At 59.7% G+C, this 26208-nt stretch overlaps 1 protein-coding gene across 1 annotated transcript in view; it reads right to left on the minus strand.

Annotated features, from left to right (window-relative positions):
* The window catches only part of CSPG4 (chondroitin sulfate proteoglycan 4), a 29804-nt gene extending 6289 nt beyond the window's left edge, over positions 1-23515 (minus strand). The window contains exons 1-5 of the mRNA XM_049811451.1: positions 23245-23515; positions 9128-9291; positions 4246-7827; positions 3445-3924; positions 2787-2963 (exon numbers count right to left, since the gene is read on the minus strand). Of these exons, the coding sequence (XP_049667408.1) occupies positions 2787-2963; positions 3445-3924; positions 4246-7827; positions 9128-9291; positions 23245-23335 (4494 nt within the window). The 5' untranslated portion in view covers positions 23336-23515. The remainder of the gene's footprint in view (positions 1-2786; positions 2964-3444; positions 3925-4245; positions 7828-9127; positions 9292-23244) is intronic.
* Positions 23516-26208: the final 2693 nt, after the last annotated feature.

Consider the following 26208-nt stretch of genomic DNA (forward strand, 5'->3'; position numbering starts at 1 on the left):
TGCCTCCAAATTGCGGGGCGCGTGGACCAAGCCTTCCCGCAGCTCGTGCAGGGCAGAACGCGCTGCATCCCACGGCATCGCGAGCCTGGCCTGCACCCTGCAAATGCACAAGACAACACCCAGGCACTGGAGGAGCTGCTCGGCTGGCCGTTCTGGGTTAGATGAGCTCTTTTCTGCCGTTTTTCAGCTGGCCTAACCCAAAACATTTCTTGAGTGGGTGTGGGTGCCGACAGTGAAATTAAATCCCTCAGCAGTCCCCACGGGATGGCGGGAGGCAGGCTCGAAAACACAGCTTTGGAGAGACGGGATGGGGGAAGCGCTGTCGGATGCACGGGAGCCGAAGCCCTCGCAGCCGGAGCCGCTTGCTCCCCTCTACGTGCGTTGAGGTTGTCGGGCTGCTCCCTCTCCCCAACACCCACAACCAGGTCACTTCGCCACTCGTTGGAATTGCAATCACACCCGGGGCTCGTTGCCAAAGAAAACTCCCTGCGGCCAAAGCCCGGAGTGGGGTTTTTTCAGGCAGGGGGGGACCGGCAGCCCCCGAACATCGCTGCCCACTGGGGACGGGCACACGCGGCGGCTGCGGCGGCTTTGCTCGCCGCCGAGGGCCCGTGCCGCCGCAGCTGACCCGCTTCACCGTGCTCCCCGTCCTCTCTGAATTATTAAAGACTTCTGCCTGGTTCCTGCTCTCGCTTACTCGGCTTATTATGTTTGCTCAGCCGCCGTGTCGCCTCTGCTCTCCAGGAGAGCTTGCGGGGAGGCAGCGAAATAGCGCCGGGAGCGTGTCCGTGTGTTTTGGTGCAGCAGTGGAAGCCTCTCTGTTGGTGGCATGCAGCCACCCTTTCTCCTGATGCAACCCAAAAAGCCGTTTGAGGCAAATCTGCCTGCTCCTTTCCAGGGGGGGGGCTCCACTTCGGGGTCTAAACCCTGCCCGTCGTCTCTCCAGCCCTGCGTGGACTCTGCACCCGTGGAGCTGGCAGGCGCAGGCAGCAGAGGAAAGCTTTGTGCAATCTCTCTCCCGGACCCGGCCTGACCTTTAAACGCTGAAGTCATCTCTCGCCAGAGCACAAACACGGCAGGGCCGGGCCCCTCCTGAGCCCTGGGTTGCTTTAGCATTGCTCCTGCTGGGAGCAGGGAGCTTTTCCCAGCTCCGGAATCCTTCCTGCGGGCAGGCGGGCGGCTGCCATTCCCCCTCCCAGGGCCAAGGGGGGATCCCAATGGAAAGGCGGATGGACCGCTGCCTCGGAATTTCTTTTGGGAGCTTTTTCTGTCTTTTCACCCTTTTTTTAGCACGGTGGCTGGGAGGGAAAGACATGCTTCCCCAAGTGCCTCGCAATCACTGGGCTCATGGGCTGGCTAAAAATAAGGCAGGGAGGGAACCTCCTCCTCCTCCCCTCGCACAGGGCCAGCTCTGTGCGTCTGCCTGCGCCCCAGGCAGGAGCGTGTGGCACCGGGGACAGAGCTGCCTGCTCCCCCCGCCTCGGGCCCACCCTGCCAGAGCCGGCACAGAGCAGCCCTTTCGGGATGCGCTGGTCCTCAGCGAGCGGAGAGGGGCTTTTGTGCCTCTGGAGTGGGAACGAGGGGCTGCTGTGGGCCCAGCAGCTGAGGGGTTAACCTTTCCCTATTGGGAGTGCAGGATTTTGGCCCAGCTAGGGCAGGTCGTGGAGGCACCACTTAATAGGGATTTGCTGGAAGCGGGGCTGAACTTCACAGGCTGGGGGTGTAGCTGAGGGGGGGTGTAGAGCTGGGGCTGGCTGTGGATGGGGGGCGACCCCCAAACTTTGCTGGCAGCCCCGGCCCCTCGCCCTACCTGTGGGGCTGCCTGGGTAGTGCCTGGCCCTGGGCAGGGCAGCCCGTACCCTTCCTTCGGGCATCTCCTCCAGAGCCCGGGTTCCCAGACACCTTCCCAAAGCCACTGCGATGATGATCCTGGCGCGATGATCCTGACGGAAGGAGCTGCTTACCCTGCTGCCAGCCTGGGAAATCCTGGGATGGGTGAGGATAGCCTTGGGGGGGGGCGGGGGGGGGGGGGGGAAATGATCCTGCTGGGCTGGCACTCCTGCATGTTTTCTAATAATTTCTTTCCTGCAATTTTGTATTAGTGATCCTGAACGGGGCAGGGAAGACTCTGAAACAGAAGGTGGGACTCCAGCAGCAAGGTGAGACCTATTTCCTTCTGACTTTACCGAGATGGGCATAGGGAGAGGTGTGAAAGCTGCCTAAACAATTCTTTCCAACCTGTACTGATGAAACGCGGGCAAGCAGCTCTTCTCAGGGATTATTCCGGGACCTGGGGAAGGGCTGCCCTCCCTCCTTCAGAAAAGGGGAGGTGAGCAGCCCCTGCCTGCCTGCCTGCCCTGCCTGCAGGCAGCTGCCTGCCGCCGTGGCAGCGCGGCTCCGCCGAGCGCAGCGTTGTGCGAGGGACCGAGCGCTGCGGCGGGGCGATGCTCCCATCTTGCGGACGGTTTTAGCATCGGCAACGGGGAGGGATGGGGTGGAACCGGGGGTGGTGGTGATGGTGGTGGGGAGGGGGTGGGAATAGCCCGGTCTCCGCCTTCCTCAAAGCCTCGCCCCCGCCGGGAAAGAGCTTCCCTTCTCCCGGAGCCCATCGCCCGCCTCTGGTCTGCAGCCCGGCTATGCTTGTGCCCCAGTTCCCGGTGGTGCCTGAGCAGGCTCGGAGTGGGGTCCGGGGGGTCCCCACGTTAGAGCTGGCCGACCCTCGGGGTGTCCTAACGCTGAGCGCTCGGGACCCGCTGGGGTGGCTGCCCATCCCCGTGGCGTCTTACCTGCAGCCCGGCGTTGACCCTCAGCCGGGGCCCCTTGGAGCTGCGGGGCAGGATGGTGATGAAGAGGGTCCTGGGCTGGCTCTGCCGGTCCATTTCGGAGGTGTTGGCCAGGAGGGTGAAGCTGTCGGCCTGGGCCCGGGGGCCGTCCTGCCTGTACTGGATCTGCTGCTTCTCCACCTGCGGGGCAGGGGCCGGGTGACCCTCCTGGGAGGACACGGGCCACCAGCCCCGCTGGGGAGGGGACCCGTGCACCAGCCTGGGAGGAGGGAGGGAGCCGGCTGCCTGCCGCTTGCTCTGGGTTAGCCCCGCGGGATGGATGGATCCAGCAGAAAGACAGGGAGACGGGTCCCCACGGGAAGCAGACGTGGAGCCTACAGCGTGGGCGCTCTGCCCGCATCCCCACCCCGTATCCCCAAGGCCATCTAAGCACGCTTTGGGGGTTGATGCATGCCTTGTCCGCAGGGCAAGCCCGCCATCCCGAGCCCCTCCATCCCAAGGGCAGAGATCTCCGACGGGCAGAGGAGCCCCGCAGCCCTCCCCAGCCTCCCAGTGCCACTGGGGGCTGGAGCCCACCCCTGGGCTCTTCCCAAACGCCCTGGGCAAGCAGTGTGGCGGGCAAGCAGCACGGTGGGCAAGCAGGCACCCTTGGCTGCTCTACCTCACTCCAGGTGAAGCTGTGCAGCCCACCATCCTCAGGCCGCTTGCTGTTCAGGAGGGTGCCGAACTGGGGGGGCTTGAGCACCCTGAACTCCACGCCGAGAGCAGTGTAGTAGGCATTGGGGATGTTGAGGATGCCTGTGGAGAGGGTAGCAGAGCCACCTCCTGGTACCGTGATGTTGCGGACGTCCAGGGGGATGGCGATGGGGAGCACGGCCAGGCTCACCACCACTCCCTCCAGCGGGTCCGCACCGCTGGCTGTGATGTCCACGACAAACCGGTCGTGCTCCTCCTCCAGCTTGGAGTGGAGGTAGAGGACTCTGCCGTTGTTGATGTCCTCCTGGGTGAAGGACTGGATGGGGTCCAGGCTGGGCTGCTCGTTTGAGTCTTGGCCGTGCTGAAGCATCGCCAGGAAGCCAGAGGCCGGGGGGCTGCTCACCAGGTAGACTATGTCCTGGGGGGGGATCTCTTCATGGGCCACCTGGGAGTGTGGGGGAGACAAGGCATGAGTGGAGGGCTGGTGCCTGCAAGGCTGGGGTGCCCCACAGCCCGCCACGGTGCAGTCTCCCAAGGCTTTGCTGTGGGATGAGCAGCAAGAATCACCTTCTTGCCGCGGCCATGCCACCCCCACCCCCACCCCCCACCCCGTCTCGCCTCTGCCCCTGGGCAAAGCCTGACATGGACATAAGTCCTTTGCTCTGGGCAGGCGGGAGTAAAATGGAGTCCTGCCAGCAGCTGTCCTGGTTTGATGGCCAGGGAAGTGATACGGGCTTAGAGAATGACTAGAGGAGGGGATACTCACCAGTAAGTATTCCTCCTTGATCCCAGCCGCTTCACCCTGGAAGACGTGGATCTCCTTGTGGTTGACTATGTGCAGGGGGCTGGGATGGGTGTCCAAGAACACGCTGATGGCCAGCGTGTCCTCCACCACCACCTCGTTTGCTTCTACAGTGAACTGGAGCTCGTCCCGGGTGTTCCTGCTCCCATTGTGGTGGTAGGAGATCTCTCCTGCCAGCAGGTCCCTCTGGGAGAAGGCCATGACCGGCTGCTCCCCTCTCAGCACGGTCCCCCACCTTGGGGGGGTCGTTATCAGGAACCGTATCTCTTCATCTGACCTGATGTCCATGTTGGTCTCCAGGCTGAGGACAGAAGAGTCAATGCTCCCTCGGCTCCCTTGGTGGATGACTAGACCGGTGTTGTTGACTATTTTGATGTAGGGGTCCGATGCCTGTACTTCCAGGAGGGCCGTGGTTTGGTGGAGGCCATCTGAGATCTGTAGCTGGATCCAACCCCGGTCAGCCCCTGAATGGACAAAGAGGACCTTCTTCTTCCTCAAGTCATCCTGTGTGAACCGATAGATTTGGTGGCTCCTGTCATCGACAGACACGATGCTGCCAAACAAAATGTCCTTCCTTGCCAGCACCAGCTGCGTGTCGGAGAAGCCAGAGTCCTTGTCGGTGAAGGCGATGTCGTCTGTCGTCAGCAGGTGCTGCCCATTGCGCACCACGTTGAAGACCTTGTTCACTACCTGGACCGGGGCGTGGTCATTGACGGGTTGGATGGAGACCCTGAAAACACCTCTCACCTCCTCCGCCTCGGGCTCAGCGCTGCCCTCACCCTGCCTGATCGCTACGAAGGGGATGTCGTCCTCCAGCGTCTCGGAGTCATCGTGCTGGTACAGCAGCCGTTGGTGGAGGATGTCATCGTTGGTGAACTCCGTGATCTCCTCTCTGGAGGCCCAGCCATGGGACGCAGCCCAGGCCAGCCTCCCGTGTGCTGGCCCCTCAATCACTTCATAGAGGTAGTCCATGCTGTTCATGCTCTGTACAAACAAGTGGTCCTTGGAGATGACTGCTTGCCCCCCTTCCGGCACAGTCAGGAGGATGTTGGTCAGGGCTGGCGCATCAGGGTCCCCACCGATGCTGATTGTGTAGGTATAGATGGGAGAGTGCTGTTCGCCAGCGTGGACGCGAAACTGGAAGGTGTCCTCAGCTTGCTGAGAGTTCCTAATGGTTGCGCTGTAGCTCACGTGGTTTCTTTGCAGGTCATCTTGGGTAAATCCAAAGCCTTCGGTCAGCCTGTTGCCGAGCAGCTCCAGGTTTCCCTTTTTGGGAGCCTGGATTATCGTGTAGTGGAAGGGGACTGGGGCAGAGTTTGGATCTTCCAACATTGCCTCCAGCTCCTTGCTGGTGATATTTCTGTGCCGCTTGTTCTTCATCTGGAGGGGGACCATGGTCCTCATCTTAATGGTGGCTCTTTTAATCCTTATGAGAAAGGTGTTGTTTTGCAAGACCTTCTGCCCCACCTGGACTTCAAACTGCAGCTTCTCCACAACATCTCCCAGCCGGTGCTCTGGGTCTGTGCTAAAATACTGGATTCGCCCTTGCTCCAGGTCTTGCTGGTGGAAGGACTCGACTTTTTTCCATTCCCCTCCCATGCTCCCTTGCTTCTGGACTTCACCATACCTCAGGGGCTCTGTGAGGACGTACAGGATGGCAACCCGTTGTTTCTCTGCATTTGTTGTCACTGACAGGTTGGCTGTGGTAATGCGTGCAGCCCCTCCTTGGGAGATGGAGAGGCCGGTGTTGTTGTGCAGGTGGATGTCGGGGTCAATGGCGAGGATTCTCAGGGTGGCAACGGGGCTTGGGACTGTGCCGTCGCTCACCTGCAAGGTGAGCTGTAAGTTTGTCCCACTCTGGTGCACGTAGACTACGTTGCCTGCTTCCAGGTCCCTGCAGGAGAACTCTTCGATAGGCACTCCGGGGTGAAAGTCATACTCCACGTAACCCTCCTCCATCTGCTGGCCACCGTGCAGCTGGAATTCGAGGTCATCGCAGGACGTGTCATCATCTAGGACCTGCAGGATGTCTGTGGTCAGGTGTTTCCGTGTGTGCTTCAGGATTGTCATGTGGTTCCCCTGCGGAAAGATCACCTGTGGGGCATCATTGATGGGGTTGATCATGATGGGCAGCAGGTACATCTGCCCCTGCCGCAAGCACTCCGGGACTCCTTGCTGGGCCGTCACTGTCACCTCCAGCATCAGCTGGTCCATGGGCCCCTCGGAGCCGTCGTGGACGTATCTGACCTTCCGGTTCACAATGTCCAACAAGGTGAACTTCCTTCTGCTCCTGGACCCAGGAATGTCGAGCTCCAGCTGACCGTGCCTAGGGTCGTTGGTGATGCTAAAGAGGACTTGGGACTGTCGGATGTTTGCAAGGCTCAAGTCTACTGTTGGCTGGGCGTGTTTCCACTCCAGATAGGCTGTGCCCCCTTCAGAGACTATGAGGGGGCTGACGTGCAGCAACCTGCTGATGTTGGCGAAGGCGGGTGGGAAGCTGCTGTCCGGCCGGCACGGTTCCACCACCAGGCCCGGTGCTCCCAACCAGACATCCGGAGGTGGGGAGGTGGGTGCCTCATCCTGCTCATATACCTCGTCATAGTCCCAGTAGTGCTCCTGCTTTCCACAGCCTGATGTGATGTCCTTTGTGATTACGGCGTCTTGCAGACTCCTCCTCTGCAGGTTTATCCGCAGGTCCTCCAAGCAGCCAACAAACGAGTTGTTGGTCATGGTCCACACTGAGATGAAAGCGAGATGATGCTCCCTCAGCCTTTGCAAAGCTTTTTCGTTCATACCACCGATGAAGAGGTTTCCGTGAAGGTCCAGGTAGTTGTTGATGCCCCGGTTGGACGTGGATGAGGCGTAGTAATCTATCAGTATCTCAAACTTGTGGATGTCTGTGTAGACTTTGACATAGTGCTGCTGCTCATCGCTGATGAAGACATTGTTGTGCAGGACGATGATGCCATTCCCCTTCTCGACAAACCCCCTCAGGCGCCCATTGGAGATCTCTAGGTAGAAGAAGTCATTCTCCAGCCCCGCGTGGTAGATGAGGGGTGCCTGGGTGATGCTCGTCGTTATCACAAACTCGATGGTCGCTTCCTCCCTCGCGTCCCACGTGGGAAACGCGATGTAGGAGTGTGGCCCCAGGAACCCAAAGGGGTCCTCGGGGTCTGCAGAGAACTGTGTGCTGCACCCTTCCTGGACCCGGTGGAAGATCTTGGAGCTGCCCTCAGAGGACGGAGGGGAAAGGACATCCAGGCCATTGAACGTCACTAAGTGGAGGCAACCTCTGAAGGGTGAGCTGGCCTCGGCGAGGTACGGCAGGTCAAGGCTGCCGGTCCCGCCAGCATAGAGGCCGTACTGGATGTCCAGCTCACGTACGGGCCCTGCGATGTCCACGGAGCTGTTGAAGAGGCCGTCGATGGTCAGCGTCATCCTGCCATCTTCCACCAGCAGCTCCACGTCATGCACCGCCAGGTTATTGAGCTGCAGCTCTGCTGGGGACTGCAGGGCCACCTCCTCCGAGCCCAGCCGCAGCCTCGCCTGCAAGGAAGGATGCAAAGTGCTCGGTTCAAGCAAGGTGGTATCTGCAGCACAGGAGACATCTCTCCACCTACCAGAAATACCAGCCGAAGAGTGAACCTGTACCTGGGGGCTCGCGAGACCTTCTGTTCGCTGCTGCGTGCCCTGCCCTCCTCCACCTCTGGGCACGTTCCTCCCTCATCCCCCTGTGGGTAGCCCCTCTCTGTCCCACTCTCTGAATTTCTCTCCGTTTTCACTCATTCTCAGCAAACCCCGGTCTTGGGACTATTTCCCTGGGGTCCTCCATCTCCTGGTCCCACAGATGGACTTTTCCTCTCCCCCCAACCGAGGAGCCCTGCCAGGTGCTGGCTTCTCTTTCCCTGCTGCATCCTGCCTGCTGCCCTCCATCCCTGCAACCTGGGCCGCTTCCAGTCCTTGCCCTGGGAGCTGGCAGGGGAAATAGCAGGCTTTGCTCCCCGCAGGCAGCAGCCCGGAGCCTGCCTAAGTAGAGGGCTAGTTGACGGGCCCTGAGACAGACACATGGTCTCCATTAGGGAGACCTCCGGCCAGCTGCTTGCTTGTTCTCCTGCTTTGGTTTAGATGTGGTTGGTGGCCCAGCCCAGGCTGCAGGAGAGGCAGGATGTGTGCCTCGGATGCTCCCTGCTCTTCTCCTTTATGGTGGATGCCAACACCATAATCACACGAGGGAATTGTATTCTTTTTTCCTGATCCCTTCCCATGCCCTAGCTGGGCTTGGCCTGTGGGTGGGACAGGGGAGACCTCTTCTTTCTCTGGATCCTCTTGTCTCACCCCTTCTCTTCGCTAACCCCTTGCACCCCGAGGGTGCTGTGCACCATGTCTGACCATGCAACGTACGTGGGGTGCTGGTGTCTGGGTGTCTCCGTGATGCTCCCCAGCGTTACCCCAGGCAGTGGGTGAGGAGCTTCCCCAGCTGGAGCCTGATTCTCCGTATTTAACCGATTCTCCCAAGACTCTGTCCGCTCACCTCTTGAACTTGATCTTAGAGGTCTTTTCCAAACTCAATGATTCTATTTCTATGTCTAAGATCCAGGTAATATTGCTTTTATTGGGGGCTGGACTAGATGATCTTTAAAGGTCCCTTCCAACCCAAACCGTTCTATGACTCTATGAACTCTTAACATCCCCTGGCAGGGATCTTGGCAGCTTGGCTCTCCGTGCTTGTATCTGGCCCCGTGGGCTGCTGCTTCTTTCAGGTGCTGCCCCTTCGTCCTTGCACAGGACGAAGCCCTGACCCGTAGACCCCGACTGGTGTGGGGGAGCGGGGTGCCGGGGTGCTGACCTGCAGGTTGCCGGCTCGTAGCTGGAGCAGGAGGTGGTCGGGCTGGCCGGCAGCCAGGAAGAGCAGCCCGCTCCCCTGGCTGGTGTACAGCTGCAGGTGGAGCCGCACCGTGCGCGAGGAGTCCGCCAGCGGCATCTCCACGTAGCTGTCCCCGAAGAAAGAGGCTGGGGAGAAAAGGGAGAGGGTCAGGCAGAGGAGGACACCCCCCCCCCGCAAGCCCTGTCTTTGTGGGGGTGTGAATCTGGAGCCTCCCAAGCCCATCCATCAGTTCTTCCCCGTTTGCCCTGTGGCAGGGTGCTGGAGCCCAGCAGCATGGGAAGACCCTCAGGGAGTCTGTTTTCTGATTTTCCTAGGGGAAGGGGTTTCTAGGGGCCGGGTGGTGAAGCAGAGGTGGTGTTTCTCCTTGCCCATGCAGCATTTAGCGGAACCTTCCCCCTTGTTACTTGGCCAGGGCAGATGCAGTATTGCCTGTCATCGGGCCGAGTTCCTGAGCGTTAGGAGGTGAACTGTTACCCTAATGAGTTTTTCCCACTTCTGCCGCAGCCGTCTCCCTTTGGAGGAGTATGCACCCTTCCAGCAGTGGCTGTCTCGTGCCTTGGCCGGATTCCCCAGCCGGTGCCAATCCTTGCCAAATGGAGAGACGCTGCGTGGGAGCCCTGGGGATGCCGCCGGGTCAGCCAACGCTACGCTCTGCTCCTCTCCCTATTTATACACCACTTTCTAACAGCTCTCCGTATCATGCAAACACTGCTGACGTTCACCCTGAAGGTGGCTGCTCCGTCGGTGCTGGAGGAATAAACGCCTGTGCCTGTGATCCATATGTGGATGCGAGACCATATGGAAACCTTGGCTCAAACAGGGCGCCTGAAGCTGCAGCTGGAAGGCGTTCAACGCCCAGTATACATCAGCCTTGGAGGGACTCAGCGCAATGGCATGCGGTCACGAAATGAAAGACTGTGTCACAGGGCATATGCGGGAGACGGTAGAATTAAAAGCACAGGGAGCGGCAAGGCTTAATTTTAGAGTGCCTATACTTTTTGCTTACTCAATGCATGCGTGTGCATTGCATTCACGTTAAGTGCACGCGTCTGCGATGCATTGCCACCCATCCCGGTTAGCTCCAGAGCAGCCCACGGCAAAGTTAACTCTGCACTTGCAGGGCAAAGCATAACCACTCAGAAGAGCCGTCCGTTGTGAATGCTTGGCGACGACGTGTTGGAGGGGGAAACGTGCACGTTGTCAGTCCGTATGCAGTCACAGGCTGCAAAGGCTGCTGTGCTTGAGTTTATACCTGCGAAGCTCTCCTGCTACGCTTCACTATTGCACTTGTCGTCATCAAATCCACCCAGCCGCTGGCCCACACTTGGGTTTGGGGGCCCACGTGCAGTTTGCTGAGGTGCCATGGGGCAACGAGGATGAGGCTTTGGCTTCTTCCAGGGTCCCAGCCCAGCCTCTGCTCTCTTTTGGAGGAGGAGAGGATGAAGGTTGGGTGCTGGAGCGAAACCAGCCTCCCGCGTGGTGAGGTCTGGCTGTAAACACCCACGTGTGCTCTTACAGCTGCGCCCCCAGTGGCATTTTCCTATTGCCCAAATTTCTGTGGGGCTGACTGGGGTGGGAATGGGCAGGAAATTGGGCAGGCCCACCCTGCTCAGGCAGGCAGGCTTTGCTCATGGGGTGGTGCAGCAAGTGAAAACCCAACCCAACAAGAAGCAGCCACAGTCATGGAGGGTTTGAAACGAGCCCGTCGTTAGAGGTGACGGTGAGGGTTTGCCTGGCAAGGGTACAGTTGGAGCACTCTGCTTTGGCTCGCTGCATTTTCTGCTGAGCTGAGCTCTGCGGTGCCCCGTGTAGGGCGATGTTCTTCTGAGCCCTTCGGGGACGGAGAGACCTCCTTGCTCAGACCTCACAAAAAATCATTTCCTGCTGCCGGCGGCAGAGAAAGTGCCTCGGCTTTCTCCTGGGGTCTGGGAGAACAACGCGGGTGTTGCAAGGACCGTCACCCCACCCGCTCTGGGCAGGGAAGGAATGGCAGCATGGAAATATCTAGCGTTTGCTTTAATACCAAGCCCTTCGCCCAGCCCAGGGCAGGGCTGCCAGGGCGCCTTACTCAAGCCTGCTCGTATCCTGGCCCTCGTGCCTGCCGTTGGCACGGGGCACTTTGGCTTCCTTGTCTACTTGGGCCCAGCCGGTGACTCAGAGGAGCTTTGCTATTCTTTGCAGGAGCTCTGTCCTCTCCTGACCCGCTCCCTCCTTCCAGTGGTCCTTGCAAAACCAGCCAGCCCCGGCATGCCTTGCTCAGTGGCCAAGGGTGGTGGGTGCTGCGCCGGGCGCTGCCCGGGGCTCTCGGCACCCCCTCGTCCCGGCGTTTGGTGAGCAGGAGCGACGCGGCACATTGCAAAAGGGAATTTTCCTTTCCCTCCCCGCACAGACGCAGGCGGCTGTGCTCGGGCCCCAGCAAGGCGTGCACACATGCATTCAATATATTGTGGACCCCAGAGACGTCGCATGTACGTTATGTGCTGGCTCCCATCAAGGTTCCCCCGTGCGTGCGTGGTCTGTGCTCCAGCTCCCACCAGGATTCTGCTACATTTCGGGTTTGTGGCTTCGTCTAATCCAAAAAACGTGCTCTTCAGATGGGCGCTGAGTGGCTGCTCTCACGGGGAGGGAAGGCTTTGCTGAGGTCGGACCCACCAGCAGCTCCTCTGCCAACCCAGGGGCTGGGCAGCATCTCACCGCGGGTGCTGGGGATCATGTTTTGAGGCTGGAGGAGCCGGTCCAGCACAGCCAGGCTGTTTTCCAGTGTGACAAGGGGCAGCAGCTCCTGCAGCCAGCACATTTTGTCCTGCCTCCGTTCTCCCGAAGCTGCCAGAGATGCTTTTCTTCTCTTTCTCTCGTAAAATACTAGTAATAAAAAGTTACCGCCGGCGCGGATGCCCAGGGGAGCGGTGCTGCTTGCTGGGAGAGGGAGGAGGGACCCTTGCCCGGCTCCAGGAGGTGCTGGGATTTTTCTCCGGCAGCAGAGCCGTGTGAGTTACTGCTGTTTGTTTCCCAAATTCCTGCTTTATTTCAGGGCCGCCCTCCTCCTCTGCTCAGCAGCCTGGCCAGGATGTGAATGCCGCTCGACCTGTGGCATTTCTCTTTCACAAGGGACTCCCAGCTTTTCACCTCCTTCTCCATTCTTCCTTGCCCTCCACATTGCAAAAGACCCAGAAAATATGGCTTGCTGGATTTTTTTTTTTCTTTTTTTTTTGTCAGATGCATTTTGCCCTAGAGGAGCCTCCGTGGCACAGGGTGCACCATCCTGATCGATCGATTGCTTGGTCGGCAGCTCTGATTTGGGCACGGACGGAGAGAACAGGGACCCCCTCGGGCACCCAGCCCCATCCATGGGCTGGCTGCAGCCGAGCATCCCGGGATCACCCCATGCGGATACATTCCCGTGACCCAAAAGCACCTTTCCCGCGTGATCTGAGGGTGCCACGATCACGCCGTGGGCTTGTCGTGCCCCGAGCCCAGCCTCATCCCTGGATGGGGACGTCTGAGCTGGCCTTTCTGCCCCTGTCGTGGGGAGCAGCAGGTCTCCAAATCTTGGCCATGGGTCGGGGTGGGCACACTAGCCATCCCGCTTGCCCTGGCTAAAAATAACGTTCCCAGCTCGCCGTGTCCCACAGGAAATCGCTGCCCCTGCCTTGCCAGGCCGATAGAAAGGCGTTGACGAGGAGAGAGGAGCCTCCGTCACAGTTTCCGAGCAGCCGGCCAGCAGCCAGCAGATTATAGCCTGCAGTGTCATTTAGTTGGGATTTTTTTCTTTTTTTTTTCTTTTTTTTTTTTTGCATTGAAAAAAACAAGGAGATGAGCCAAAAGCACTGAGCAAAGGGCTGGGAGCGAGGCCCCGGACATGCTTGGCTCCTGTCGGGGCTGGTGAGCAAGCAAGGGCTCTGTGCGAGCCGGCGCTGCCCTGGTGGCCCCCCCAGCCGCCGGCCACGCGCCGGGTCCGGGATGCCTTGGCCCTCTCCCCCTGCTCCTCCAGTTGAAAACACAGCGGGTTTGGCCTCTCTGGTTGCTGGTTTTTGGTGTTCGGGGGGGGGGGTTTGGCATCCCAGCCCCCGAGCGAGCCACATCCAGCGGAGCCTGGTGCTGGGCAGCACCATGGAGGGGAAGGGATTCCCCTCTGCCTGGGGGGCGCTGGGGGCCGTGCTGGGGCTCATCGGGGCCATTTTGGGCCCTCCTCCGTGTTTTAACATCTCTGCACACAGACTTCTCCCACCTCCTCCCCGGCACGTAGGAGGATGGAGGAGCTAACTCGCGGTCCAGGCGAGGGAAAGCACTCGCAAAACCCAGCAACGAGGGTTTGCAGAACGAACCGGCGCGGGACGCCAGGGTTTTTCGGAGCGGGGAGATGTCTCCTGGGTGTGCAGGGGGAAACGTGGGCTGGTGGATGGAGGCCTTCCCCACCCGCAGGCTCCCACCCCGGCTCGGGGCATCCCCAGCCCTGCCAGCGGGACAAACGGATGCGTTTTGGGGTGTGCATGAGGAGGTGCATCGGTGATAGAAACAAGTCCCCGAGGGGCTGCAGAGACTCCCATTGCTCTGCCCGGAGGAGGATGCTGAGGCCAAGGAGGAAGGATGGGAGCAAATCCTGCCTGGAGAGAGGGGCCATGGTGCCGGGGAGGCGCTGGCCACTCAACAAGGCTTCATTCAGGCTGCGGTGGGGGGCAGGTGGGGGCCAGGGCTGGTGGCCCATGTGTGTTTGCAGGGAGGGGACTGGAATTCATTAAAGCAGCTCTTTAATTACCACGGCGGGTGCCAGGAGAGCCCCGTGCACACACACGCACCCCCCCCCCCAACCTTGAAAGACTCTCTTGTGTTTGCAGCCACTTCCCATCCCGGCCACACCAGTTTTCTGAGGGTGGAAAAACAGCCGGGGAGTGAAGAAGGCTCCTTGTTGCCCAAACAGCCCTGGGCTTGTGTGACCGTGGGTGTAATCCAGCCCAGCCCAAGCCGCCGGCTGCCCTCCTTCCTGCCCGCCGGCCGATGCCAACAAGCGGCCCCTGTGTAAGCAGCATGCCCGCTGCTGCTGAGCCCCCCTGGCGTGGGGTACCGCCGGGGACCCCCACGGCCGGCCTGCCGCGTTCCTCCTCTGCGGCGTCAGGAGCTTGTTTCCAGGCTCTCTGAGCTGTTTGGGGCTGGTTTTATATATTTTTTTTTAATTAATTTTTTTATTTTAATGACTTTATAAGGTAGCGAGCTCGCCCGTCGCCAGCCGTGCCGCACCGCAGCCACCCGCTGTACAAACACCGGAGGGGCTTCGGGACGGCCGCCCAGCCTTGGGGATGCTGCTTGGCAGCTTGAACCGCCCCCCCCCCGGTCCCCTCGCAGCGTGTGCGTGAGCTCCCGTCCCCGCGCCCAGCACAGGCGCGGTGGGCAGGACCAGCCCTCCCGCCTCCACCGTGGGTGGCCGTGGGGGCTTCAAGCCTCCCTAATCCCCAGGCTGGCTCTGGGATGCTCGGCGGGACCCGCAGCCCCGTGCTCCCCGGCTGCATCCCGGGTGGCTGTGGGGCTGGGCTGCATCCCTGTCCCTACGTGGGGTGGAAGGATTGGGGGAGGAAGGGATCCGATGGGCTTTCTGAGAAAGGCTTCATTATGTTCCCTTCGTTTTACGGCGTGGTTTTATTTATGGCCGGGGAAGGAAATGAGCAGCTTGCGAGGCAGGCTAAGGCAAACACAGCCGCTGCGGAGCGGCCCGTGGGTTTGGCTGGGGCTCTGCTGGGAGGAGCCGGTGCCGGGGGGGGGGGACACGACGACAACTGGGGGGCTGCTGCCTTTTAGGGATGCCCGGAGACCCGAGCGGGTGCCTGGGTGCAGCAGGAGGGCTAAGCACCCATCTGGGTCTCCACAGCGAGGAAATCCCAGTGCAATGGAGACGGGTCACACGTGAGCCAGTCTTGGGCTGCAGCGATGGCATCCAAGCCCAGTGGGGACCTCGGAGACATCCCAAGGTCCCCCTCCTCCGCAGGCAGCACAGGGCTGCCTTCACGACGGGCTCTGCATTTGGGACGGGGCAGAGCCAGCCCAGCAAACAGCCCCTGCCCCGGGAAAAGCCTCTCCCAGCTCTCCTGCTCCTGGGGTTCGGCCTCGAGATTTATGGGGTGGGGTGTCATCGGCACGGATCCATCCCTGCTGCGATAGCTCCCGGCACAGCACAGAGGAGGGCTTTTTCTCGTTCTCCCCGCTTCCAGCTTTTATCCTCCGTGACTCCAGACGGCAATTGCGGCTCCCACATCCCGAGCCAAGGCTGTGCGTGCTTCTCAAACCCCAGCACTGGGAATAAGAGCTCCAGTTCTTGCCTCCCACCCTCCACCTGGCCCTCCCTCGCAGCGGGGCTCCCCGGGGCCGAGGCCGGTGCTTTCCAGGAGTGCCGGCCAGCAGAGATTGCTGGAAAGCAGCGCCCGGGAAACCGCCAGCAAAGCCACGGCCGATCACCCTCGTCGGGGCTGCCGACCGCTAAACGCTTGCCAGAAGTGGCCATCACCCTTGTTTTGGGTGTGGGAGGAGAGCCCCTGGGCCGGGGGGGGCTCTGCTTCGCCCCCGTCCCATCCTGCTGGCCCCAGTCTCCCGAAGCAGATCATCCACCCCTACCTCTGGCTGCACTGCGCTGCTTTGAAACCTTCCGCCTGTGTTTATTAATTCAGTTCCTCTCCCCGTTCCCCTGCCGGCTGCTCTCCCTCTCACCTTCCCCTGTCTCCTGCCTGACAGCTTCGGAGGAAAAAAAAAAAAAAAAAAAAAGCCTTTTTGCAGCCCACGGACTTTGGGATCAGGGGAAAAATTGCCTCCCGCTAATTCTGCGCTGCCGGGGAGGAGGGCTTGCCATATCACCCCGTGTCCTGCCAGTCCTCGACCCCCTGCCCGACACTCGTGCCTGCTCCTGCCCGCCTTCCCCATCCTTACGAAGCAGCACGAAGGAGCTGCTCTAGCTGGAGGCCATAAAGCGGGGTCCAGGAGGCTTGGCTGGAGCTCTGGAGCTCCAGCCCTCGCTTCTCCAGCGTGGTTTTACGATGATTCAAGCAGCCCTAAAGCTGATGGTATTTCCTGCGCTCTCCTGCTCGGCCAGATGCAGAGCCACGGAGGGGAGGGCAAGGAGCTGAGAACTGGCACTGCCGCGGCCCCCGCCACACACCGGCAGCGTCCCCCTTACAAAGGTCACGGTGCTTTTCGGAAGAGCTGGGGCTCTTCCAGCATCCCTGGGCCAAGCACCCCCGAAGCCTGGCGTTGAGCAGGAACAGGGATGGAGAGCTTTTAATGACATATGGCTAAACGACTCTGGAGGGACTTAGGGAATAAGCCTGAGCTGGAAGCGGCGGTTGGAGTTTTTGCCCTGGGAAGTGAAGAAGGGGGAGAAAATGGGAGGATTTGGGGAAGCGGGAAGCTCAATGGGGCTTTTGTGCCGTCCCCTGCAGCGTGACTCAGGCTCGCTCAGGCTCCCGCTGCCAGGAGAAGTTGGCCTGGAAATATCGTATCAGCCTCAGAGGACGTGGTTTCCAAACCATCCCAAGTTGGGTTTTGTTCTATATTTTTCCCCCTTCTCTTTCTTTCTTTTTCTTTCTCCCAAGCCGTCTCCCCCTCTCTTGCTGGCTGGCAGGTTTTCCAGCTCCACCCTGCACATCCCGGCCCCCGCTCCCACAGCTTTCCCTACTCCGACTCCGTGCCGGCTGCTTCCCACTCGGTGAGGGAATGGCTTGCAGAGCTGCAGGAGGGTATGCGGTGGCATACAAGGGGAAAATCCTGGCCAGCCCAGCCCTGGAGAAGCAGGGGGACTGTGGGAGAAGCCTGGGCTGGAGGCTGGGTTACCGGGAAGAGGGGCACCCATCCCACCTGCAGATCCCTGAATCCCATTCCCGCCAGCCCAACAGAGCCGGTGCCCGTGCCCAAGCCCATCCTCAACCCCGGCGGGAGCGGCAGAGCCCGGCCAGGGGATGTTCACAGGCATCCCTGGAATGGCTGGACGTTACCGGAGAGATCCTCGCCTGCCGTCAACAAACAGCACGGCTGCCCCTGGAGAGTGGCCCGTCTCCAGCCGCCCAGGCTCAGATGTTTCCCAACCTCGCTTGTGCCAAATGGCTCTTGAAGTACCGAGATATGGGGGGAGTTATCAGCCAAATTCAGGGCGAGGAGGGGAAGGACGGGCACGAGCGGCGCACAGAGGGAGATAGATGCTGAGGCTCTGCCGGGAGCTTCCTGCCGGTTTTAATTCCAGCATCCAGCACTGCCTTCAGGGGTAGGGAAGGAGCTTTTAAAATGTGCAGTTTGGGGTGAGCTCGCTGTAGCTGTGCTGGCAGGGAAGCACCCACAGCACCCTGCACTCCGCGGGGCTACAAGGACCGTGGCTGGCCTGGGCTTTCGGTGATGCTGGGTGCAGTGAGGGACAGAGAAAAGTGTCTCCACGGACAGGGAGGGGTGTTTGCAGCATGGAAGGGGAAAGAGGATTTTTTTTGCTCATCTGGGGTTGACATGCTAAATTGTCTGCCTTGCAGTTCTAACTGCAAAGAAAATGGGTATTTTCTTTTTTCCCCCTTCCTAGAGCTGAAATCTCTGCCTCTTCTCTTCTCTTCTTCTCTTCTCTTCTCTTCCTCTCCTCTCCTCTCCTCTCCTCTCCTCTCCTCTCCTCTCCTCTCCTCTCCTCTCCTCTCCTCTCTTCTTCTCCTCTCTTCTCTTCTCTTCTCTTCTCTTCTCTTCTCTTCTCTTCTCTTCTCTTCTCTTCTCTTCTCTTCTCTTCTCTTCCCTTCTCTTCTCTTCCCTTCTCTTCTCTTCTCTTCTCTTCTCTTCTCTTCTCTTCTCTTCTCTTCTCTTCTCTTCTCTTCTCTTCTCTTCTCTTCTTCTTCTCTTCTCTTCTTCTTCTCTTCTCTTCTTTCTCTTCTCTTCTCTTCTCTTCTCTTCTCTTCTCTTCTCTTCTCTTCTCTTCTTCTTCTCTTCTCTTCTTCTTCTCTTCTCTTCTCTTCTCTTCTCTTCTCTTCTCTTCTCTTCTCTTCTCTTCTCTTCTCTTCTCTCCCAATCCTTTTGGAGGTCCCCCTCCCTACCCTGCCTCCCCCTCCCCACCCCCATTATCCCCCTGGCTTTTCCATCTATGAGAAACAAGCCGCGGGGTGATGTTTATAGAGAAAATAAATGCCTGCTCTATTTCTAGCACGGGGGAAACATATAGCTGGCCGAGTGGGGCTGTGGGGGTGTGGAAGCAGGCGCACACATCCCCTCCCAGGGCTGGGGGGCAGGACAGGAGGCTTTTCTCAGCCACATATACCTCAGGCCAAAACTTCCCTCTCTCCTCCCTGGCTCCCAGAGGAAGTGACCCTGGTGGGCCCAGAAATTTCTGTGGGATGGGATGCAGAAAACCTTGAAGCCCGGCTGAAGCCCAGCCAGAGGCTGGGAAAGGGAACGGGAAATTCCTCCTGACCCCCCCCCCCCCCCCCCGCCCCCCCGGCTTTCTGCCTGGGCGCTGGGGAGCACCAGGGGGACTTATGGCATGGTAAGGGATGGGGAGCATCCATTAACACACCTGGGCATGGCACTGCAAGCAGCCGGGGCTCTGACCCTGAAACCCCCTCCCTTGCCCACCTTCCCCCTACCCGCCACAGCAGGGAGGAAAAACAATCACCAGAAAGCCAAGATTTGGGCAAAAGAAGCAGCAGGAGCCATCCCGAGCTGACTCACAGCCCGAGAAGTCTCCTTGAACAGCCAGTGAGTCACGACAATAGATGAATGTTACTTTTCTCTCTCTTTGGCTTGGAGGCATGTGATGGGACCGGCCACCTCCAAACCGTGCTGTTTGCCCCATGACTTTTCCCGCTCCCATCAATTTTTGGCAGGGCCCTCCTTTCCCTGGGATGCTTTCTGTCTGCTACTGTCTGTCTGTCCGTCCGGCTGTCAGGCAGCCAAGAGCAGCCGTTGGGCGCAGGGCAGCTCCCAGAGGTATTGCACGGAGTGACACACGACTGGCGCAGGCGACGCACCCGGGGAGGACGGACGGAAAATGGGAATTTATCACCCTCTTGGATCCAAGGCACAAGGCATAAACATCTTTCACCCCACCACACTGCCGGCTGGCAGGAGGATGCTCAGAGACCTGATAAGGTCTGTCCTGAGGATGAGCGACAGCTAACAAGTGACAAACCTGGTGTCAAACCCGCATCCTCCCCATCCCGGGGTCGGGAAGAGCTGCAGCAGTCCCGCTCCTCTGGTTTTAAGCCCAGCTTTGCAGAATCCAGAGCTGCCCTGACTCTGGGCTCTGCTTTGCAAAGCAGCCCTTGGCTTTGCAACAGAGCAAAGTGGATTGTCTGGTTGTGGCACGTTAACAAAAAGCCTCGGGTCCATTTGCAAACTTCACAAGTAAAATGAGCGTCATGCAGGCATGTCCGCTCCCACCACAGCAGCTCAGGGAGAAAGATCATAACACATTTCTCTTGATCTTAGTTTTTCTGTTACATTTACCCTAGAAAAACTCCACGGGGCATCCTGTCCCCGGGCAGCATGGCAGTGAGCAACTAAGCACCAGGCATGATGGAGATGGCTCAGGGAAGGGCTGCTTTGAGAATGAGGGGTCTCCGATGGGCACCCTCCTCGCTCCGTGTCTCCAGGAGGTTTGGAGATACGGGGTGCTGAAGGGGCTGGCTGCAAAGTGGGCTGGGCTGCCTGCAGACCTGCCTTGTCCTTGCTAGGGTGACTTGGGCACATGGAAATGGCCTGAGACACCCAGGCAAGACCCAGGAAACCTACAGGTACGAGCAGAGTCATTTCGAGGACTTTCTAGGCTGGAGGCGATCCTAACACTCGTGGAGGCTGGCTTCCCAAAAAGGAGAGAAGCCAGAGCGCGTCTCCTCCAGGCACCTGGAAAGGGCCGATGGAGCGGCCCCTGGGAGCTGAGGCTGGGCTGAGCCAACGCCTGTTGCGAACAGTCTGTGCTTTGAGCTTTATTTAGGCACACAGACAGCATTAGCCTACCGCCTCTGAAGTCCTGTTACTGTCCAGCCTTCAACCTGACGTTAGTTCCTCCGGGTGAGCTTAACCCTGTCCTGCGATCTTGGAGGAATGCGCTTATTATATATTTGCCCACAGCCCTCTGTTGCTAAATATAAGAGTGAGACGAGAATATTCCTCCCTGATTCCCACGATACCAGTTTGCATTCTCCCCCCTTTTCAGCCTTTTTCCTGTTCTTTCCCATCAGCTGGAAACTTTTCCAGCTGCTTGGAGCTATGACCTCAAAACATGTGGCGCATTCACGAAAAAGAAAGTTTGAATAAATCGGTCGGATTTCCAAAAGTGGAGGAGAGGAATAACCGAGGCAGCTCCCTAGAGCCGATAAGATATCCCTACACCTCGGATAAGGCAGGAGGGCTCGTGGCTGGGTACCCTGGGACAGACACCGTTCCCTGCCCATGAGCAGGTTTGCTGCCCGGCGCAGACATGGACAAGTTGGGGTCACGCTCGCCTCCCTGGGACCCCCATCACCGCTGCTGCGGGTCCACCCGAGACTTGGGGGTCACTTTTTTGCTGGAAGCTCAGGGTCAGTGCTGCTCATAGGGACCCTACGCATCCGATTCCTTCTTCCCCCTGCATCCCTCCTCATCACAAACCCCCAGCGAGAGGGTTTTTGGGGAAGGGGGAGCTCAGCCTGTGGTGACCTCACTGGGAACCGGAGGAGAGCCAGGCTGTCTAAAAACAGTTTACTAAAGCCTCACACTCAGATGTCAAGAGGACAAGTTTTATGAGTGTTTTTTCTCTTTGTTATAATCTTGCATTTGTTGATGTGCACGGTGACTTTTTCCGTTTCGGACTGGGCAGAAAGCCCGGGGGTCCTCGACCTGGGCTTGGAGGCAATGCAAAACAGAGGCTTCACCCCTAAAAAGGAGTCTGTCCCCAGCCCTGCGCCCAGCACACTGCTAATGGCTGGTGTTGCTCTCCCTGATGGGGATGGAGGGATGTCCCAGGGCAGGCAGCCCATGGGAACGCCTGGCACGGGCGCTGGTGGTCTCAGCAGGGATGGTCCTGAGGGGAGGGAGCTTGCAGGAAGCCAGTGCCCAGACCCGGGGGTCACAGCTGCCACGTCTGCTTCAGCCGGGTGCAGAAATAGTCCCCAGCATCAGAAAATGGGTGTAAAACCCCTCTACTTTCCCAGCCCTGCAGGTCTGTGCCAGACGGATGCCCGCTGATCCCTGGAGCTGTGCCCCAGCCACGGGCGGTGTTACCTGGAGGGAATCTGGGGGTTTGGCAGGTGCCAGCGAAAGCCACGTGCCTTTTTTGGGGATTGCTCCAGCCTATTCACCATGAAAGAGCTTGGGAGTGCCAGGGCAGCCCCAGGAGCCATCCTGGACACCCGTGCGGGCGATGGGTCCACGTGGTGAAATCCCTGCCCGGGATGGAAAGGTCAGGGCTGGAAGGAAGAAGACCACTTTGTTCATTAACAAAAGGGATTTTTTTCCACTTGGCTTGCCAGGCATCCTCATATTTTGATGCATGGAAAAAAAAGAAGGAACAAGGCCGGAGGGAAGGAGAGCAGCGTGTCCCGGAGGCCACCTGCTCGCTGGGGAGGGAACAGGGACAACAAGGGACCTGCAGGGACCTTGTGGGTGCCAAGAGCCACGAGGCTGGGCTCTGGGATTGTCCTTGTCCTCCTTCTCACGCTGACACAGGCTCGGACACAGAAGATGGTTGGGGAGCGAAAGACCAGAGGTGGTCAGCAATTCCTTTGGAAACTGCTTGGCGCAAGCTCCTGCCCCACTGTTGGTCAGAGCCCCGATGCCCGGCAGGAGGCTTGGGGAAGAGAAACTGCTTGGTGAAATGTTATATTATTTTGGGGGTGAGTTAGGGAAAAAAAGTGCTTTTTAAATTTAAATTAAAAGTGCTTTTTAAATTTAAATCCGCAGCTTCTGAAGCTGCGGATGCCGCTGATGCAGTATAAATAGTCGGTTAGACCCCGAGCGCAGTTTGGAGGGTCAGGCTAAGGCACAGGCCTGTCCCAAGCAGGATAAGACCCATGTCCAGACCCCACAGAGCCTGCTGAGGCTCGGACCATTGCAGGTACAAGCATCCCGGCGCAGGGGAGGGAGCGGGAGGCAGAAGGCGTGGGGTGGGACCAGGGCTGCGGGATGGCCGTTGGGATGCTGAGGCAGGGCACGCTGCCGTGCCAAGAGCCGTGTGGTCAAACCTGGCCTCTTCTTGGGGAAAACTGCATATAAATCACCCGCTCTGCTCCCCACCCAGCCCGTGGCCTGCAGTAACCCTTCCCGGCTCCGTCCCTGTGCAGCAGCCAGCGTCCCCTGCCCTCCCTGCTGCCCGGGGCCAGCCCGTCCTGCGGCACCACGGCTCCTTCTCTTGGGGGAGACCCTCAGCTCTGGATGGTCCCCGGTGCCCCATCACCCGTGGGGTGATCCTGCACCCCTCCGGGACTGTGCCGGCAAGAGAGGCGAGCCCCTTGCCCCATGCACCCAGCCACCCCAGGGTGCCCAGGACAGACGGACAGAGCAGAGGCAGGAGGTGACACGCACCCTGGCAAATGCTGTCCAGCTCCGACTTTCCCACCGGCACCGTCCAAGGCCAAACATGGGCAGGGAGGGCTGACTCTCCCTGCCGGGGCTGCAAGGACGTGCCCGTGCTCCGTCCCCATGGCACAGGGCTTTGGCAGAGCGGGGAAGGTGCTTTTCCTCCGTGGGCTGCCCACGGCGCAGACCAAAGCCCTGGGGTTCCCGCATGCGTGCGGGGAGGGAGCCCCGTCCCTCCCAGCACCGCGTTTGTGCGTTCCCCCCCCAGGGAAAGCGTCGGACGCAGCCGGGGTACGCGGCACCCCGAGAGCCACGGGGGCGAGCAGCCCCGCTCCCTCCCTCGCCTTTTCCCGCAGGGCGACCCGGCCCAAACACCCTGCCCGAAAACAGGCAGCTGCCTCTCCTCCCTCCTGCCAGCTTGGCCACAGGCCCCCCCCTCAGCTCGGGGAGGGACAGCCTGCACCCATGGGTGCCCATACCGCTCGCCGCTGGGTCCCCATCCCTCCCGGCCCACCCGAAGCTGAGCATCATCCCCCCGGATTTCTCACCGCTCCATCCCTCGGGTGGGCTGGCAGGACGGGGCTTACCTCCGGCCGGGGGTCCCGCGTGGAGGGACTGGGGCTGGCAGACCACCAGCAGCAGCAGCAGCAGCGTGGAAATGCCACCTCGGGCACCCATGGTGTCCCCCGGGGGGGCCGGAGCGGCGGCTGGGGCTCCGGGTACGACACAGCCTCCACCAGCGCCTGCTTCCAGGCGAGGGCTGCTGCTACTACTATATTTAATAAAGCGGAGTGAGGGAGGGACCCGTAACTTCTCCCGCCTGTCAGAAAAGAGGAATTCGCTCAGATTACAAAGTCAATTTTCTGTCTTAAAGGGCTAGAGGCCCCCACCCGCCCGCTGCCCACCCGCCGCTCAAAGCACCCTTGTTCCCACCGGGGCGAGGCGAGGGAGGAGCGCCCGACGCCGAAGGGGGAAGGAGCCCGACACGGGGTGTGACGGGTGGCTCCGGAGGCACCGCCTGCTCCCGGCGAAACAGGGCATCCATCCATGGCTTTCCCCGGCACCAGGGGAGCAAAATCAGCTCCCGGTGTCTGTGCGGATGCGGACAAGTGGCTCGGTCCCAAAGCCGTGTTACCCATCCCTGGCTGTATCCCACGGCGAGCCGTGCCACCTTCCCTGCCGCCTGCCGAAGCGGTTCTCCAAACCTCGCGCCTCTCTCAGGAGGACTCAAGGCAGCCGGGATGGTCCTCAGCCCTCGGGGTTCGTAACGGTCCAGCCGTGCTAGCGTGGCACCGGGAAAAGAGCTTTCCAGCTTCTCCCCCCCGATGCAAAGCTGATGCCACACGTGTTCAGGAGGAAGTCACAACATTTTGGAGACGCAGCATCCCACCCAGCCTGGCTCCCTGCTCCCCGCCCCGCAGAGCCCCGTCAGGTTTTGGGGCTTGCCTTGCTCACGGTGTAGCTCGTCTCCTATCTCTCCATCCCCCTCCAAAGCTGCTCCTGGCCTCCCGCTTGGATCTTGCGCCGCACACCCCTCCTTCCTCTTGGATGTCTGCATTTCAGGTCCTTTTCCCCCCACACCGTGTTTCACCATTGGATTACGTGCAACTTGTTTCCTGCTGGTTTATTTCTAACCTCTTTAGGGCCTTTGGTGTGACTTTGCTGTCTTTGGCAGCATTTGCAACACCTTCCAGCTTACAGTCATCTGCAAACATAATTAATTCGTTATTTACTCTTGCTTTCAGATCATTAATAAAGACATTAAATAAACCTGGGATGTGCCATTTTCTCAGTAACTTCTTATGAGTAATTGTCAGGGGCTCCATAAGTTCATTAGCTAATTCTATTTAGTCTGGGGGTTACATATTATCCAGACTTGCTGATTTGTAGAGATTCAATTTTGCCAAGTATTCCCTTTCCTGCTCTTTATCTCGAGGTCTACTGAAGACCTCCGCGTCGCTTTGCTTTCTGTCTGTCCTCAGCAGTCCCCCTCTCTTTGCCTCGTTAAGGGCTGATTGAGGGACAGAGTCGTGCAGGGCTTGGCCCTGCGGGTGGATGTTTGATCTCGACCGTCTCCGTCGTTATCCATGGGTAACGGGCAGGCTGAACGTGTCCGTTCCTCGCCTGCCCGCTTGGCACAGGAGGTCCCGCTCCCTTCTCTGGAAGGATGAACTGGGACCACCTCCAACCCACCAGCAAGCATCCCTGCCTTTGCTCCTGGCTCCCCGGCCCCAGGCTGGCTTTGCTCCCTGCGGCGCTGGGGACGAGCCACCGTTTGCCAGGGGAACGCCGGCCTCGGGCATGGGCAGCAAGTACGGCCTGAGTAAGAAGAGCATCCTCCATCTCGGGGATGCTCGCTGGCCTGCTCTTGCCTCTGCAGGTGGGTTTTTCCCTGCTCCAGCAGCAGGACACCCGCCTGCAGCAGCGGGGATTGCCGCTTGCTGGCCGTACTGGCTTCAGCGTCACCCAGCGCTGAACGGGAGGAGGCTGGTGGGAAAATATCAGAGACAAACCTGGCCATGGCGAGGACAGAGTAAAACCTTCACTGCTTTTTTTATTTTTTTTTTTTTTTTTTTTTTGGTTTTTCCCTCCGAGAAGGAAATGACAACCTCTGGTTGAAACCTCATATGTTATCCAGAGAAATGTCCCCACCGAATCCCTGCGGCAGCCCCGGGCGCTCCTGCCGCGGGCTGTTTCGGCCGCCCCCCTTGCCGGAGCCCCCGAGCTCAGCCCCATGCCCCGCGTCTGGCCAGCACATTTGCTATCCCTCAGCCAGGCCCTGGCGGCAGCCGGGGATTTGTTTTTCCCTTTCCGAGCCAACATCTGGCCGAGCGGTGGAGGGGCAGAGCCAACGTGGAGCGGTGCTTTCGCTCTCCGGGCGCTCGGGTAGGGCTGGCAGTTTGGCTCTGCACCGAAACCGGCTCCGATGCCGGCACTGCTGGGGAGGGACCTGCATGCTTCCCCCTCCACAGGCAGCTCCAAGCGGGGCTTGCCCGCTGCCGGCGTGGGGACCCGATGCCTGGGTGCCCCCCACCTCCATTTGCAGGCAGCGGGGAGCTGCCCTCGCCCTTTGGTGAGTGCCCACCGCGGGGAAACCCGGCTGCCGGGGCGGGCAGGGGGCTGGGGGCTCAGGGAGCCTGCCGGGGGGTGCTTTGAGGAGGGCTGGGGGAAAAATAAGAAAAGTTAAATTATTTTCCTCCCCTGCAGCCTGGTGGGCTAGTGTTTGAGGCGGCCGCGGTCTCCATCCCTCCTGGCGCAGAGCTGCTCCCCCGCCTCCTCTCGGAGGAGCTGGCCGGCCCTCCAGCCTCCGGACACATTTATTTATCCAAGCCCAGCTTTTATTTAGGATGTGTTTCCTCCGGTGCGGAGGGAGGTGCGGAGGGCTGCCGGGCACCTCTCGGCCACCCCGCCTCTCGTGGGACCCCCACTTTGTCCGCTGCATCCAAGCCCAGCGTGAACTGGCCAAACCGGGAGCCCTTTCCCTGGACACCAATGCGCCCCGTTTGCTTGGTGTGGGCAAAGCTGTCCGCGGCATCTATTTCATGGGCTGC

Source organism: Accipiter gentilis, chromosome 10 (genome assembly GCF_929443795.1).
Source record: "Accipiter gentilis chromosome 10, bAccGen1.1, whole genome shotgun sequence".
NCBI lineage: Eukaryota > Metazoa > Chordata > Aves > Accipitriformes > Accipitridae > Astur > Astur gentilis.